The following is a 17,749-nucleotide window of genomic DNA, read 5'->3' on the forward strand; positions in this document are numbered from 1 at the left end:
GAAATGAAATCGCAGTGAAGAGGCTTTCAGCGGCATCTGGGCAAGGTCTTGAAGAGTTTATGAATGAAGTAGTTGTGATTTCTAAACTTCAACACCGGAATCTTGTTAGACTACTGGGTTGCTGTGTGGAAAAAGAAGAGAAGATGTTGATCTATGAATACTTGCAGAATAGAAGCTTAGACGTCTTTCTCTTTGGTCAGTTCAATTGTGTTTTTTGTTTTATTTGCTCCATACACCATTATATCCGAATCATATTTCTACATGAAAATTTTCCTTTTTAACATTCGTGGTGTTTATTTCGCCTGAGCAGATAAAACACAAGATGTTCTTGACTGGAGGAAACGGTTCAATATCATGGAAGGCATTGGCAGAGGCCTCCTATATCTTCACAGGGATTCAAGGTTGAGGATAATTCACCGAGACCTGAAGCCGAGTAACATATTGCTGGATGAAAATTGGAACCCGAAGATTTCAGATTTTGGCATGGCAAGAATCTTCGGAGGCAATCAAGATCAAGCCAACACTGGAAAAGTCGTGGGGACGTAGTAAGTTTACATACATTGGATTGACCCTCATTATATATTTATAACCAGTGATTGTTAACTAACACAACTCTATTGCAGTGGCTACATGGCCCCAGAATACGCAATGGGGGGCAGGTTTTCGGAAAAGTCTGATGTTTTTAGCTTCGGAGTTCTCATGTTGGAGATCATAAGTGGGAAGAGGAACACTAGCTTCTACAATGATGAGTTCTCTTTAGGCCTTCTGGGATATGTAAGAGATTCTTCGATCTTCCTGTTTGCCTAACAGGATCCACTTAACCGTCTCAAGAGTCTCAATATTAATTCTCTTCCCTGTTTTACAATTCAGGCCTGGAAACTATGGAATGAAGACGACGTGGCGGATTTCATAGATAAGAGAATTTCGAGTCCAACTTTCCAGGCAGAGATTGTGAGATGCTTGCACATCGGATTGTTGTGCGTGCAGGAATTCCCCATAAACAGGCCCACCATATCGACCGTTCTCTCAATGCTCAGCAGTGAAATTGTTGACCTGCAGGTGCCGGAGCACCCGGGTTTTACTGACAGGTGGAGCCGCTCTCATGTCGGATCATCTTCTTCAACCCAAACTCGTTCAGCCAACAACATCACTCACACAGTGCTGGAGGGGAGATAACTGAGAAATTCATAGTTAGAGTGCTCTCATAAATTGATTATTTGATGATCACAAATAGAAGAGAGAAACCAGTTCCTGGTTAGTCAATTTTTCTCTCCTATGTAAATATAAAAGTAAATTTTTCCTCCAAGGGTCACCAGTGATACTGCATAAATAGGAATGATGTTCCGGGTGGGAACAGAGTACAGGATTAAGACCTTCCAAGATCAAGGTATACTTTTAGAATCAAATTTTCTATTATAAACTCTATTTCATCTTCTACCCCATTCAACGCACACAGACCACAAGTATAAATTTTTTAAATTTGATGCATGTGCATAATTTAAGTTTTTATTATATCCATTAAACTGAAGGAGAATGAATGAACATAAAATGAATAGGTGATCAAATTTAATAAAATGAATTAACTTAAATGTATATGATAGATAATTATTAATAAAATAATTAACTAAAAAATATGATTATTTGTGGAAGAAATAAGTATAATTAAAGATATTTTAGGCAATCAATAATTTGCCAACTATACTGGTTATTTCAAAAGTATCTCGCTTAATAAATAGTGTAGATGTGTTTTTGTCTGAATTTTATTTAGTTTTGTTTTCAAAATACTGTTTTATTTGTGGGAGATATAGAGAAAAAAAATGTATGCATTTTAAGGAGTAATTATAGGTTTGGTTTTACATTTTTATGCATAAGTAAAAATAAATGCACACTAAACTACGTATTTTACCAAAAAAGTGGACAAATACTCTTGATACCTTTTTTTCTATTTATCTACTCTCAAACATTAAAAAGAATATTTTGAAGATATGATCTTTTGAGTGAATCATATCCAGCCCAAATTCTATAGAATTTATTTCATCTATTGTTGACAGATCGGCCTGGTCTCTAAAGAGAGTTTGTTGCAAATTTTTTAGTATGACATATCCCAATATGTTAGGAATATGTATAATATGTAATTTCTTCTGTCTGATGAATCATTTTGTTGTATTAGACCTATCACATGAGTGCAAGTATAAAAATAATGGGTTTGATACCTTGTTTATGGACCAACAAAACTAGACCATTTGGACTGTTCTATGAAGGCCACCTTTCTCTGCTTTGAACTAAAGAAAAAAAAATTAAAAAAGTATCATCAATAATAAAAAAAGCATAATGAGAATTGACATGAAATGTAATAATATTAGATATGTTTGACGAAGAGGGGCTAACTAGCAATATTTATGACAACGTAGAGGGCTTAGTTGAAAATTTTAAAATAAAGAGGAATTTTATGCAATTTAGCCTCGATTTTCAACTGAAAAACAGGAAAAGAAACAGTACATGAGTAGTTTATTGAATTGTGGGGTGGAGGGCTGAACAAGAAAACACGATTTTCTTATTACAAATTGGAAATTAGGGTTGCAGGTAATATCTTATCCATTGACCACGACGAGCTGATGAGGTCGACCATAACATTGACCTAAGATTCCTCCGCTGCCACTGTTAGAATGTTCAAATGACACTTATTAAAGAAAATACACCAAAAAAGGAACCAATACATGTAATAATTACGAGGTTCTGGATTTGCGTTTTAAGTACGTCGTTAATTTGTTTATATAGTGTTAATTTTTTCATTTAATATTCTAAAAATAATATTACAAACACATGTTACTGTTATTTAATAAATTTTAACATATATCATTAATATGTATTCAGTTGTTTAATATTATACACTAAAGTTATTTGAGTTAGTTACTTGCACATACTAAATGCATGTGCATAATTTATTTTTTTTATTTTATTAATTAGTAAAAATAAAATAAGATATATAAATAATATAATTGATATTTTTTAAATAATTTTTATTGATTTTAAATATGTATGACTACATATTATTAATAGGAAATTATAATGACATGATCATTTTATGGTAAACACATATCAATTAATCACATGATAAGTGTGATATATTTAGCATACGATAAATTACTTTCACCATGCAGTAACTATCTCACAGTTATTAGATAAAAAGAATATATATTGAAGTTGTTATATAATTAGTATAAATTTGAACAAATGAGCTAAAATTAGTTACAACACCATCACACCTAATAAATTATTTGAATTAAATGAGGACTGTTCTTGCTTGGATTAGTCGTGTTAAATATTAGATTAGCCGCCTTCCTGATGCAAATATAGTCATGTCGTCGCCTGGACCCTGGTTACATTGGCATTCTCTCGCAAACCTTGCCACAGAATTCAAAATGAACAGCACAATCTTTCTGAAACCTTTCCTTCAAGTCCTGATGATCATTGTTTTTGGCCATTTTCGAAATGGATTTGGCCTGGAAACTGATACCCTTACTGTCAGTTTAGTTCTTAACGATTCAGATACCATAAATTCGTCGGGCAAGCAGTTTACCTTGGGATTTTTCACCCCCAACGGCACCACCAGGCGCTATCTCGGCATATGGTACCGCGTTTCTCCTTCCTCCGTGACATGGGTAGCAAATCCGGAGCGGCCTCTCAATGATTCCTCCGGGACTGCTACAATTTCCTCTGGCGGAGACATTGTACTCATGAACGGAAACAGGGAGATTATTTGGTCATCAAGCGCTGTAACTTCTCCTACAAATGCAACTGCCCAGCTATTAGATTCTGGAAATCTTGTCCTGATTGACAGTTCCAATCGCACAATATGGGAAACTCACGGGCATCCAGGGAACTCATTTTTGCCCTCAATGAGGTTGAGTTATAACTCAAGAACCGGTGAAAGGGTTGTAATAACTTCGTGGAGAAGCCCTCAAGATCCTGTCCCTGGAAATTTTACTTCTGGTCTCAGTGGGACTGCAGTTATTCAAGCTTTTGTATGGGATAACGGCGTTCCTCATTGGCGGAGCGGCCCATGGAATGGCCGGGTGTTCACTGGGGTATCTGGAATGTACTCTGTGTATGTTGATGGATTCAGTGTCGGAACTGCTGAAGATGGCAGTGTTTATATTACTCGGGCTTTCAGGCAAGAGTTCTTGTCGAAGAATTTCATAGAAACAGATGGGACACTTGTGGAGGCAGCCTGGAATGATGAAAATGATGATTGGGATGTTAAATGGAAAGCTCCAAATGATGACTGCGACGTGTACAACAAATGTGGTCCGTTTGGGCTCTGTTATATAAATGACACACCTATATGTAGTTGTCTTATTGGATACGAACCTAAGAGTCAGGAGGAATGGGATAGGGGGAATTGGAGCAGCGGATGCGTGAGGAAGACTCAGTTGCAGTGTGACAGAGATAATAATGCAACTGATAAAAACAGAGAGGATGGATTTTCCAGGCTAAGATTTATTAAAGTGCCAGATCTCATGCAGTGGTCATCAGGCGAAGAAAATGAATGCAAAAGCCAATGCTTGAGGAATTGTTCTTGCTTAGCTTATGCATACGACTCCAATACTGGCTGTATGTCATGGTATGGGACCTTAATTGATGTTCAGAAATTCGAGGGTAATATGGGCTCAGATTTTTATGTTCGCGCAGCTTACTCGGAGCTTGGTAAATTTGCTTTCTGAAAAGCATACTTCTGTCCTGTATAAGTTTTTTACTAGACTCATCCATTCAGTTTTCTTTTATATTTTCTGTCAATGTCTATTCAGTTATCAACAATTCCCAATTTGATCTCCTGGAATTAACCAATTTCACTGAAACATCATTCAATTACTCTGCCGACGTAGTTCATTGATTTGGATGCTTGTTTTGTTTCAGAAAAGCCGAAAGATCGCAAAGTAATTGTTGTAGTTTCGGTGGTTGCCAGTTTGGTAGCTGCATCCATTTGTCTATTTTTCTCTTGGTGGATGTGTAAGCGGAAAGGTAAAACCTTACGTGCTTTGTAGATTACAATTGCAGTGAACCGTTTGGGTTTATGTGTTAAATTATTTCTTCCTTCTGAGACAGGCAAAGCCACGATTTCATCATCACATGGGAAAGCAGAAGCAAGTGACTCTGATTCAACTGAAATTTTAATGGGTGAAGTGAACATAGAAGAGTTGCCACTGTACAGCTTTGATGTGCTGGCAAGTTCAACTAACAATTTTGACATGGGAAATCAGCTAGGAATGGGCGGGTTTGGTGCTGTTTATCAGGTGAATTTTCGTGCTCTTCAGGGTCTGGATTTGCTTCACGTGAAGTAGCATCATCATGCATTTGCTTTATGATTCTAGGGAAAACTGGCAAATGGAGAAGAAATTGCAGTGAAGAGACTTTCAGCAGCATCTGGACAGGGGCTTGAAGAGTTTATGAATGAAGTGGTTCTGATTTCTAAACTCCAACACCGGAATCTTGTTAGGCTAATCGGATGTTGTGTGGAGAAAGAAGAAAAGATGCTGATCTATGAATATTTACAGAATAGAAGCTTAGACGTCTTTCTCTTCGGTCAGTCCTGCTCTCTCTCTTCTTACTATCCCCACGAAGCCTAACTGCTCCATTTTATTTGTGCATAATATTTTCTTCCATTGTTCTACTTCTCAACACATCATTTTCTTATCGGTGCAGATAAATCACAAAATATTCTTGATTGGAGGAAACGGTTCAACATTATCCAGGGGATAGGGCGCGGCCTTCTGTATCTTCACAGGGACTCCAGGCTGAGGATAGTCCACCGGGACCTGAAACCAAGTAACATATTACTGGATGAAGATTGGAATCCGAAGATTTCAGATTTCGGAATGGCCAGAATATTTGGAGGCAATCAAGATCAAGCCAACACCGGGAGAGTCATGGGAACATAGTATGTATATGTTGAATTGGTAGTCCCTTCAGACAGTTATACTCAACAGTATTGTGAATTGACACAATTGTGTTAAAATTCAGTGGATACATGGCTCCTGAATACGCCATGGGTGGAGTATTTTCAGAAAAATCTGATGTTTTCAGCTTCGGAGTTCTGGTGCTGGAGATTATCAGTGGGAGAAAGAACACAAGTTTCTATAACGATGAGTTCTCTTTAGGCCTTCTGGGATATGTAAGTTGCTAAAAAATCATTACACGATCCTCGTGTTGGATAATTCTTCCCCATTGATTCCAGTCTAACTTTTGTCATCCTCGACAGGCGTGGAAACTATGGAATGAAGACAATTCAGGGGATCTGATAGATCAAAGGATATCAACCCCAACTTTTGCAGCGGGAATAACGAGATGTATGTGGATTGGATTGTTATGTGTACAGGAATCCCCCCAACAGAGGCCGACCATATCTACTGTTCTGTCGATGCTTAGTAGTGAAATTGTTGATTTGCCGGAGCCGGAACATCCGGGATTTACGGAGAAGTGGAGTCGCTCCCACGTCGGACCTTCTTCTTCAACCCAAAGCAGCTCTGCCAATAAGATCACGATCACTGTGATGGAAGGGCGTTGATGAGCTACTAATACGAGACTTGCAAGTCGGTAAAAATCCTTTACTCATAGTATACAAATTATTGCTTCAAGTTATTTTTTTGGTTTATTCTCTTTTGAATATCCAAGAAAAATAGGAAAAATGTACATGGGATTACAACTTAAAAAACACCATAAAATGGTAGGAAAATAACAATTTTTTCTATTTTGAATGAAATTTATGTTAAGTTTAACGGAAAAATTAACAGAAGGACTAAAAGTGCCAAAAAAGTTAAAAGTTTGAGGACCAAAAATAGCATTAATGACTATATTTGAGAACCAAATATGCATTTATCCCAACAAAAGTGTTATTAAAGATATTTCACCCTTGCTGCTGCATCATACATACTCTATTTTAATTGTCAGTAGTTTTTGTTTTAACAGATGGGTATTGAGCATTTTGTTTTTTTTATTTGGTTTTGATCCCATGAGTTAGATATGTGTGGTGATTTAATTTTCATGAAAATAGGAGTAACGGTAATGATGTGTGGAACAGGCGCAATTTGAAGTGAAAAATCTGGATGTTAAAATGAGCACATGGTCGAGAAATCCCACTTTCGGACCACTTTATTTTCCACTGAATAAAACTGAAAAGATACAAAATCAATGTATGCAAATGGGTAATGGCGAATTAAAAATGCGACTCTTAATTAAAGGGTGAAAATTGCACAATTGTGGCCGCCCTTATTTAAAACGCAGGAAACACAAGGTATATTCACACACAGAGGGACGACAAGCAAGAATATTTTTCGATACGTGTCAGAAGAAGAATCTCAACCAGCAATTCCCACGGACAGAGAGAGAGAGAGATTGGATGATGAATATGATAGAGAAGAATTAGAATTGGGGGGGGGGGTGTGTGTTAATTTGAAGAAGAGAAAAGAAAAAGAAAAGAAAAGAAAAGAGAGAATCTGCATAAAAGGCGTAGATTGGAGTCTTGTACCAGAAGCCTTATTATAGAAAGCGACCAACCATCCATCATTGCATTCCCCGTCCCTTTCTCCTCTCCCCTTGAAGAATTCGATTCCTTTTGTTTTCACGTGAAACTACCCCACCCTTCATTTTTTCTTACTCTTCTTCATCCGGTTCTTGAAAATAATTACCTGCAGTAATTAAAGTATAATTGTACATGGAAATTGGGAGGATATTGGAGAGAATCTTGGTGGCTTCCAGGGCACTTAAGTAAAGCTGGTAGCAAAAGAAGATTCCCATATCCCTTGAGACTTCGCCTTTGATATTCTTTCTTTCTTTAACAAGAACATGTTTGTGCCTTTAAGCTTCGTGGATTTGTGTGCTGTTCGTAGAATTAGAGGTCTCCTCAGCAGGGAAGCAGATAAAATGTATATATTATTCTTTTGCTTTCAAACAAATGTTCTTGCACTTGAACAGATATTCGCTTTTGGTAGCCCTCTTCATGCACTTTAGCGTAGAGGAATTATGCAACTTTTCAAAGTTTGAAAAACCAAAAAAGAAAGTTGCTCTCTCTCTCTCTCTCTCTCTGTGTGGGATTGATACTACTGAACACCATTTGAATATTTCCGCACGTCCTTTTATTGCATTTAAAATGATAATATGCTCTTTTAATATACTTTTTACATGTAAAATAATCTCTTTGTGGAATCAATGTATCACATTCTCAACGATGAATCTTCCGTTATGAATAACGCCGTTAATTAATTAAGGATATGCTTTCTTCCAAAGTACGTACTAGTAGTTAATTAGGGCCGTATTCATACTCATCATCTCACTTCATATTTATATATATACTCTTTGAGATTTATATATATATATAAATGGATTACGATTGAGATTAGTAAACTAATTAACCATATTCTTAGTTCGAACCTATTGATTTCTTTATTACAGGTTTGAAATTTGAGAGACAACCTCAATTATTTAAAGGGACAAAAATTAATTAAGGAAGGAAGTATCATCAACATGAATGTAAAGAGTAAAAAGGAAAAGAGAAAAGGAGAAGAATCATTAGGTTATGGGGTGTAAATAAGGCTCAAAAATCATGTAACGAAAGCAGGTTCTTTCCCAATACAAGTGAGCCCTCAATTAGTGTCAGAGTGCAAGTGATTCCTTCTCTCAGGACACCATTAAATATAGCCTTTTGTTGCCTTTGCTCTTTGCAAGAAGTTACCATCCCTTATCTTTTCTCTGCTTTTCTCTTCTTTTTGCCTTCTCTTCTCTCCAAAACTCCACTTTATTCTCCCTCCAACCAAACCCTAAAAAGAAGACCATTTTCCCAACCCCCTCTATCCTTCTCGTGTTTCCATATACTTCCCACCATTGTAGATATAAGTTTCAAGTTTTGAGTACCGAAACGGATCGCCAAATTAGATTCTCATGTTTCATCGTTGAGGATTCAAGTTTGTATGCAACTTATATACATCGATTCGTCTACAATATACAAGAATAGCTAGAGAGTTTAACTACAAAATTTATGTTATAAAAACAAGAAATGATGACATCGCCGTCAGAGTTCATTAGCTTCGACTGCAAACCCCATATCTACTCCATGCTTTTGAAGTCTTTTGGAGATCAGACAACTGAACAAACCCAAAAGCTCGAGGAGTTTCTAGCCCGTCTGGAAGAAGAAAGGCTCAAGATTGACGCTTTCAAGCGCGAGCTTCCCCTTTGTATGCAACTCCTCACTAATGGTAATCTTTGGACCTGGCCCATATTTTCCTACACGTAAAATATTCATCGATCTCTTCTACTTGTTCTGAGGCAAAACTAATGCATGCATCTTTAGTAGTTAGTTTCTTGTAACGATTGTATGTATGTTTGCCTTTTTGTAATGGACTGATGGTTGAACAGCCGTGGAAGCATCAAGACAACAGCTGCAGTCACAGAGGACAAACCAAGCAGCTGGGGCTAGACCAGTGCTGGAAGAATTCATTCCACTCAAGAACACAACTTCATCAGACCCGACCGAGAATGAGGGAAATAATATCGCTGCTGATAAAGCTAACTGGATGACATCTGCACAGCTATGGAATCAAGAAAGCGAGGAGGCCAAACCCCCCCAATCCCCATTAACAACATCTCCTCAAGAAACTGAGATCAAGCTTGCCTTGAACGGGAAGCAGAGAATGAATGGGGGTGGTGCTTTTCATCCATTTTCATCAAAAGATAGAGTCTCGTCGTCACCTTGCGGTGAAGCATTTCCAGAATTAGCACTTGCCTCGTCCCATAAAGAGGAGATGGAAGATAAAAAGAATTCATCGGAGACGAGTTCTAGGAGAGACAACTCTGCAGGTAAGTGCGGCAACAATTCTGTTGCTGATCAGAAAGAGCAAGTAAGCAGTGGGACGCAGGCAAATACAACTACTCAAACTCACAGAAAGGCGAGGAGATGTTGGTCACCGGACTTGCACAGGCGTTTTGTCAATGCTCTTCACATGTTGGGTGGTTCTCAAGGTAATAAGTCTGTATGCATATATGGTGGACAAAATCATATGGTTAATCTTGAGGAGGGCCCGAAATCATGTTCTTTAACTGTCAATTATACATCAATCATGATGTTGCGGCTCATTTTATTTTTTTTTAAAAGAAAGCCGCTTGTGTCTAGACAAGGTTTGGCCTGATGTTGCGGTTCACTGCTGTTTTTTTTTTTTTTTCCTCTCTTTTTAAGGGCTTAGCTCCACTTAATTAGCTTATCAGATTTTACTTCTTGATTATTAATGTATATATAATGATCGCAGTGGCTACTCCCAAACAAATTAGAGAACTGATGAAGGTAGATGGTTTAACCAATGATGAAGTCAAAAGCCATTTGCAGGTCTCTCTCTCTCTCTCTCTCTCTAAAAACTAAAACACACACATGCAGAATCCAAAATCACAACTCAGCATGCCATCCTACATCTAAAAAAGAAAAGATCAGTTCATCTTTTTGTACTTCACTGACCTGAAAATTTCTGTGTACGCAGAAATACAGACTTCACACAAGAAGGCCAAGTCCAAGCCCACAAGCCCCAGTCACGGCGCCCCAAGTGGTCGTCCTAGGTGGCATATGGGTCCCACCAGAGTACGCAGCAGCAGCGGCGCACGGCGGAGCACCAGCTGCCGCCCTGTATGGAGCACACGCTGCCACCACACATCATGTATCTCCAGCTAATCCCTTCTGTTCTCCCGGACCGCCTGTGCCGCAAGAAATGTACCCTGCAATAGCACCACCACCTCCCCCTCCGAACCACCAGTTGCACCACCACGCCATCCACCACCAGCAGCTCCATGTGTACACTAAGCCTCCATCAACACACAGAAACAACTCCTCGGAATCAGATGTCCGCGGTGGGGCAGGTGACCCTTCTGAGAGTATTGAAGATGGGAAGTCGGAAAGCGGCAGCTGGAAGGCTGATAGCGGCGGTGACAACGGCGTAGAGAGAAGGAGACTAGAAGGTGAAGAGAGTAATGCAAGTGTTGTCAGTCTCAAATTCTGAAATCTTTAGTGAAAACATTAATGTTGGTATTAATTAAGACAATGATTACATTTTAGGGACAGTTTTTAATTAAACTGTTGAAGCCCATAAAATAGCACTACCCCAAAAGTGTCTGTTTGGAAATTGGAACCATGTCCAATTATGTGCTTTTGATGATGTCCATTTGTCCATGTTTTTGCAACAACACCAAAAAAAGAGAAATTATTTAACTCATTTGTAGTTCATAAACTTGGATATTTATAAGGAATATCTGCAATAAGTTTGGGTTTGAGAAATTATGTTTTCAACATTGTTTCCTACTAATAGTTTTCTAATTTTTCATGGATGTGATACTATTAGTTTGATCAAACGTATAAAGCACAAGAATATGTATGCTTATTGTAAATTTTTGACAAAAACTTTAAGTAGAAGATGAAACAATACTTTCTTGTACATTTTATATCATTTCATATTTGAATGTCAAAATGCATTGAAATAATTAACTTTTCCTCATCCTTATATGATTTTTTACTTTGAAAAGTGCACAAATATGAAATCTACATAAGCATTTTTAATTTTACCCTTTGGAAGTGCTTTATTTTCTTTTTCAAGGTCTATCCAAAAAAAAACATCATTTTTACTTTATTAATATTTTTTTCTTTTTATTTTTCCTGGAGAATAGAATGAAAACTTATTTTTATGAGTGTGTATATATATATATATATATAAATACAAGCAACCTCTTTATGATATTGTAAATAAGCAAATTACCTCACCATAAAAAAAAATAGCTATTTACCTTTTTAAACAGATTAGAAATTGCTTTATTTTAAAAAACATTGAAAGTAAATTATTATTTTTTAAAATAATTTGATTATTTATAATATTATAAAAAAATAAATTGTACTGATAAATATAAATTTTATTAAATAAATGATAATATATTATAATACAACATGAAAGATTAGACAATCACATCGAGATATTCTTGTAGACCGCAAATGGGTGAGGTGTAGGTTCAGCCCAATCCACGTCTAGTAGAGTTTCCCAATCCATCTATCAAGAGTCACATTTTTCAATTACTCCACCACCCACATTCAATAACCAATTCTCAACCATCGAAATAAATATAATATAATAAAAAATAAAGGTAAATACAATTGATTCCTAAATTAACAAAAAAAAATTGAAGAAACCAAAATGAACAAGCATAAAAATATACAATTTTGAATTATTAAACTATATATCGCATATTAAAAGACATCTTAAAATAGAGTTTCCTTAATAGTGAAAGCTCAAGGATTCAAAATTCTTATCAACTCAATGTTAAAGTAATCCCGCCCTAATTCAGTATTGAATTTACAAGTATTGATCTATCACAAAATCAATTATTATATGATTATTTGGATATAAACTGAAAATTGTGCTCTTATGATTAAGGATCAATTACATTTTGCTATATGAACTATATCTGTTCTTACACTTTGCCGTCATAATTTTTTTAAGTCAACGTACCATCTCAACTTTGTAAAATTTGCATTGTTCCATTTCTAATATTTTTTTATTAATTTTTCTGCCAAAAAAGTATCACATATTGTTCATATATGAAAAGTATCACATCGCATAACCCTTAAATGTCACATGTTCATTGCATGTGATTTTTTTAAAAACAAAAAATTGATTAAAAAATAGTTATAAATGACAAAATACAAATTTTTATAAAATTAAAATGGTAAATTAATAAAAAAAAGAATAATAATAAACAGTAAAGTGTAAAAATAACAATTAATATTAATGATTGTTATAGAGAGAGTCAAGGATAAAGAAGGAGCCTTGATTTTAAGTCGTCCACTGAGCCAATTATTGTTCAATTGGGAAGACTTTACACCACATTAGGCACATATTTTCCAACTTCAAAACAATCACACAATGCTTTATGGAAATTTTCCACTTACATCGTAACTTCTCGGGCGGGCAGCGATGACTTTGCCCACACCCCACTACCAAGTTTTGGCTTCCTTAGAATTCGTCAAAAGTTGTAAGAATGGGTTTTTACCAGGGATAATTGTACTAAGCTCTCTTCAATTTAGTGTAATTATGTGTAAATTTTTAATATTTTAAATATTTTTTATATTATTTTTGTTTAACAAATAAATCTATTTATTAGTAAAAATTCATTGAATTTGCTGATGGTAGCTAACAAAAAACTGAATGCAAATTCATATTTACTTCTATTTGACTTATTATTGATTCAAGTCGAATAATTTTTTTTTTTAACCAAACTATTCTTATACATTTTCATACATTAACATGTGAGGAGGTATATCGTAGTTTAATCACAAAAATTTATTTGACCTGCAATAAGTCAGTAATATGAATTTTTATTTAATTTTTCTTTGTTAATATAAGCAAATTTGGTGAATTTTGACTAATTGAGAAATTTATTTGGAAGACCAAAATAAACGTTAGGATTACTAAACTTGATTTCCAAACCATATGGATTTTACGAGTAATTACACAAGTAACTCCCATGTAATATTACAAATGAACAAATTACCCTCATATGAAACAAAAATTAGCAATTTAATTCATTTATTTTTTAAAATGCAGCAATTACCCCCAAACAAAAGGTAAAATGCTTCATTTTAATTAACATAGGGGGTAAATTACTACTTTTTATTACAAGCAATTTACTTATTTACAATATTGTAGGGGATAAATTACATTAATCCTTTTTAATTATTGTGGTTAACATGTCATTTCAGAAATTCAGGATAGTGAAGTTCTTGTAGACTTTGTATAACACTTTAGTGGAAGTCAATCAAGTCCCCACACAGAACAGGCCTCCAGTGGATTTAGCGTTTACCGCATGACTTTAAGTGATCATAATATCTTATCATTTGCCTTATATATACTACACTTTGGACAAACGCAGCTCTCACACCAAAATACATTTTCAATTTAACTACCAGTGATCTAGTAGCTACAACCATTCTTCTCTTGGACAAACTTTCATCAACTGACCATGAACAAACCCGAAATCCTTAAACTCCTTCTCCAATCCGTTTTTCTTGTACTTTGTTTGCCTTTTCAGGGATTTAGCGCAGAAACAGACACCATAACCTCCAGTTTATCCATCAAAGATCCTGACTTCATAGTATCTCGTGGTCAGGTTTTCAAACTGGGATTCTTCACCCCGGACAACACCAGAAACCGTTACTTGGGTGTTTTTTACACCGTTTCTGAAAAATCCGTGATATGGGTTGCCAACAGAGACAGACCTCTCACAGATTCTTCCGGCATTGTCACCATATCCAGAGACGGCAATCTTGTCCTCATGAATGGGAAGAATGAGACTGTCTGGTCCACCAACGCCACAACTTCTTCTCCCCTGAGTGCCGCCGCTGCTCAAATTCAGGACAACGGAAACCTTGTGCTCCGAGACGTTTCAACTGGAAACTTACTATGGGATTGTTTTTCACATCCGTCCAAGGTTTTCGTGCCCACGATGAGGTTAATTGACGACACAAATACAGGTAATAAGGTGATGGTGTCGGCCTGGAAAAATGAGTCCGACCCTGAAGTAGGGAACTTTACGGCGGGGCTTCAAGCTCTAAATATTCCTCAGATTTTCAGCTGGCACAACGGCCGTCCACTCTGGAGAAGCGGCCCCTGGAATGGCCAGATTCTTATCGGCGTGCAGGATATGTATTTACCTTACCTCGACCCATTCAGTCTAGTAAATCAGTCCGGGATTTTCTATTTCACGGCGCCTCCGGGAAAGGTCTTGATGAATGTCGTCCTGAATTCTTCAGGAACTTTACAGCAAAGGTTGTGGGATAATCAGAAGAAGAGTTGGGATATCATATGGGTGGCTCCTCAAAATGAATGTGATATTTATGGAAAATGTGGTCCTTTTGGAAGCTGCAACCAACAAGGTTCGCCAATTTGTTCTTGTTTAACAGGGTTTGAGCCTGTCAATAAGGATGAATGGAGTAGAGGGAATTGGACTAGTGGCTGCTTTAGGAGGACACAGACGCAGTGTGATAGAAGCAATGATAGCGGTAGTGACAGGGGAGATGGAGACGGATTTTTGAGATTGCAGTTTATGAAAGTACCGGATTTTCCTGAACGGTTTCCATCTAGCCTGGAAGATGAATGCAGGAGTAGATGTTTGAGGAATTGTTCTTGCATAGCTTATGCACATGAACCAAACATCGGGTGTATGTTTTGGAGTGAGAGATTGATCGATGTTCAGAAGTTCCCTGGTGTTGGTGTTGATCTACACATTCGTCTGGCAGCTTCCGAGTTAGGTAGATTTTTCAATAACATTTTGCATTCTAATATTGTTTAGTGCCTTTCAAGATATGCAGACTGAACTGGAGCGACCTTTCTTTGTTTTTTTGTCCTCCCAGATAAGCACAAGGATAAAAAAGTGATTATCATAATCGCAACAGTCGTGGCTTTTGTTTCCATATCCATTGGAGTCTTAATTGCTTGGTGTTGGATGGCCAAGAAAAGAGGTAAACAAATAGCCAGTGATTAAATAACTTTAGACATACAGAAGAAAATAATATTCAGTGGCCATTCATGTTTACTATCAATATCTTTGTGAAATCAGGGGACAGAATAAAAGACCAAAAGACTTCTGAACTAAAGCAAGCATTTTCATCAGATTCAACTGCTATTGTGCTCAAAGATGAATCCGAGAAAGTAAATCTCGAGGAGTTGCCATTATTCACTTTTGAGACACTATCAAATGCAACAAATCAATTCGACGAAGAAAACATGCTTGGGAAGGGTGGTTTTGGTCCTGTTTACAAGGTAAAAGATCTTGGATAATATTAACATCCCGTTTCCTCTATTGCATCTTGACACCAAGATGACGATATTAGCATAAAATTGCTGGTTGGTTCTAGGGAAAACTGGCAAATGGAAAAGAAATTGCTGTCAAGAGGCTTTCAGCAGCTTCTGGACAAGGGATGGAAGAGTTCATGAATGAAGTGCTTGTGATTTCCAAACTCCAACATAGGAATCTCGTCAGGTTACTTGGATGCTGTGTGGACAAAGAAGAGAAGATGCTGATATATGAGTACATGCCTAATAAAAGCCTGGACGTCTGTCTCTTTGGTCAGTAATTGAATTGACACACATTCTTTGTCAAAATTTGGAACATTTTAAGCACTAAGAGTTCTGATTTCGGCACAGTTAGATTTATATTATACAAATAACTGTTCTGTTGTCCATCGTAGATCCTAGCCATCCATCACAAAAGATTCTAGACTGGAAGAAACGGTTTGGCATCATCGGAGGCATTGGCCGAGGGCTCCTGTATCTTCACAGGGACTCTAGACTGAGGATCATCCATCGAGACCTGAAGCCAAGTAATGTGTTGCTCGATGTGGATTGGAACCCAAAAATTTCAGATTTCGGGATGGCAAGGATATTTGGAGGGAATCAAGACCAGGCAAATACAGCAAGAGTTGTAGGAACATAGTAAGCGATTACCGAATTAGCCCTGTAAGCACAGTTTCATTAGTATGTGACATTATATGATATGATAATTTTGCAGTGGATATATGGCACCAGAATATGCAATGGAAGGCAGATTTTCTGAAAAATCCGATGTCTATAGTTTTGGAGTCCTGATGCTAGAGATTATAAGCGGGAAAAAGAACACACACTATTACAACCAAGAATGGTCCTTGAGCCTCTTAGGATGCGTAAGGCTCTTTTACTTCAAATCTTGAGTAGAAAAATAGTTCCAGGTTAGTTAAATCATGTTTTTTTCAGGCATGGAAATTATGGAGTGAAGACAATGGTATGAGTTTCGTGGATCAAATGATAGCAAGTTCAAACTTCCAGGGGGAGATAGTGAGATGCATTCATATTGCACTTTTGTGTGTCCAAGAATTTCCTGAAAGCAGACCTGCTATTCAAACTGTTCTGTCGATGCTCAGCCGTGAAATCATGGACCTGCCCCTGCCCGAGCAGCCGGTCTTTGCTGAGAAGTGGAACCGTTTTCATGCCGGATCTACTCAGCCCACCAGCCAAATACGATACTCCATCAACGAGCTCACTGTCACAGTACTGGACGGACGATGAAACGGGAATTCTTGAAATGTTTGATGATATGCCTATTTACAACGTTTAACTGCTTTGATGTTTTGCCGGTTTTTCCTACCATGTATTGTGTACTGTAATATAATTATGTCATCGAGTCTAAATATCATGTATTGATGCTATATATAATGTTGGATCGAATTAGTTATTACAAATTTTATTTCATTCGACATGCACACCTCACGTGTATAAAATGTATAAGTCACATGTATAGAATCTTTTTATATGTTGAATAAAGTACAAAATGTAATGCAATTTTCGACAGAAAATCCACATATACTGCTCCTGTATTCAAAATTCCAAGAATTTTGGGAAGGGAAAAAGTCCATTATCCATCCCATATTGTTGGGAACTTGGACTTTTGTTAGTTTTTGGACTCCAAAATCAGATAACTTTGGCATCTATAGTTCTTGAGGATTTAAAGAATCTAATTTAATTACTCACCTAAATTTGAAATTTTTTCGTATTTAGCATTTGATCGTTATGTAAAATTAATTAATTATATGGAGAACAAAAATTAAATCTACGTATAATAGGGATGACAGTTGAGTAGCTGCCCCGTCCTACGGGGCCTTGCCCCAGATAAGGTGACTTTGGAGCTGAAAAAATAGATT

General features: G+C 36.8%; 3 protein-coding genes across 4 annotated transcripts in view; all 3 read left to right on the forward strand.

Annotated features, from left to right (window-relative positions):
- LOC110012479 (G-type lectin S-receptor-like serine/threonine-protein kinase At1g11300) overlaps positions 1-1,442 on the forward strand; it is a 3,616-nt gene extending 2,174 nt beyond the window's left edge. The window contains exons 4-7 of the mRNA XM_020696448.1: positions 1-195; positions 311-545; positions 624-774; positions 871-1,442. The exon at positions 1-195 is cut by the window's left edge and continues 30 nt beyond it. Of these exons, the coding sequence (XP_020552107.1) occupies positions 1-195; positions 311-545; positions 624-774; positions 871-1,176 (887 nt within the window). The 3' untranslated portion in view covers positions 1,177-1,442. The remainder of the gene's footprint in view (positions 196-310; positions 546-623; positions 775-870) is intronic.
- Positions 3,345-9,541, forward strand: LOC105168588 (G-type lectin S-receptor-like serine/threonine-protein kinase At1g11300). Of its 2 annotated transcripts, none has more exons than XM_020696446.1 (8): positions 3,345-4,707; positions 4,918-5,022; positions 5,107-5,294; positions 5,373-5,583; positions 5,704-5,938; positions 6,022-6,172; positions 6,260-6,590; positions 9,409-9,541. In XM_020696446.1, the coding sequence occupies exons 1-7, from the start codon at positions 3,360-3,362 to the stop codon at positions 6,563-6,565; spliced, it is 2,544 nt and encodes an 847-aa protein (XP_020552105.1). In that variant the 5' UTR covers positions 3,345-3,359; the 3' UTR covers positions 6,566-6,590; positions 9,409-9,541. The 2 variants fall into 2 exon arrangements, with proteins under 2 accessions (XP_020552105.1, XP_020552104.1); XM_020696445.1 differs by having other exon boundaries at positions 6,260-6,594; positions 9,409-9,438.
- On the forward strand, positions 13,943-17,311 carry LOC105167950 (G-type lectin S-receptor-like serine/threonine-protein kinase At1g11330). Its single transcript, XM_011087847.2, has 7 exons — positions 13,943-15,325; positions 15,428-15,535; positions 15,634-15,836; positions 15,932-16,142; positions 16,265-16,508; positions 16,585-16,735; positions 16,806-17,311. Exons 1-7 carry the CDS (start codon positions 14,038-14,040, stop codon positions 17,115-17,117), a joined length of 2,517 nt encoding a protein of 838 aa, XP_011086149.1. The 5' UTR covers positions 13,943-14,037; the 3' UTR covers positions 17,118-17,311.

This window comes from Sesamum indicum, linkage group LG8 (assembly GCF_000512975.1).
Source record: "Sesamum indicum cultivar Zhongzhi No. 13 linkage group LG8, S_indicum_v1.0, whole genome shotgun sequence".
NCBI classification, from domain to species: Eukaryota; Viridiplantae; Streptophyta; class Magnoliopsida; order Lamiales; family Pedaliaceae; genus Sesamum; species Sesamum indicum.

Excerpts from the sequence above, each read along its gene's own strand:
- LOC105167950 (XM_011087847.2), top strand. The coding sequence starts at position 14,038 with ATGAACAAACCCGAAATCCTTAAACTCCTTCTCCAATCCGTTTTTCTT. Across the intron at positions 15,536-15,633 it reads TTGGATGGCCAAGAAAAGAG|GGGACAGAATAAAAGACCAA; the intron begins GTAAACAAATAG and ends TTGTGAAATCAG. Across the intron at positions 15,837-15,931 it reads GTTTTGGTCCTGTTTACAAG|GGAAAACTGGCAAATGGAAA; the intron begins GTAAAAGATCTT and ends GGTTGGTTCTAG.
- LOC105168588 (XM_020696446.1), top strand. The coding sequence starts at position 3,360 with ATGTCGTCGCCTGGACCCTGGTTACATTGGCATTCTCTCGCAAACCTT. Across the intron at positions 5,023-5,106 it reads GTGGATGTGTAAGCGGAAAG|GCAAAGCCACGATTTCATCA; the intron begins GTAAAACCTTAC and ends CTTCTGAGACAG. Across the intron at positions 5,295-5,372 it reads GGTTTGGTGCTGTTTATCAG|GGAAAACTGGCAAATGGAGA; the intron begins GTGAATTTTCGT and ends TTATGATTCTAG.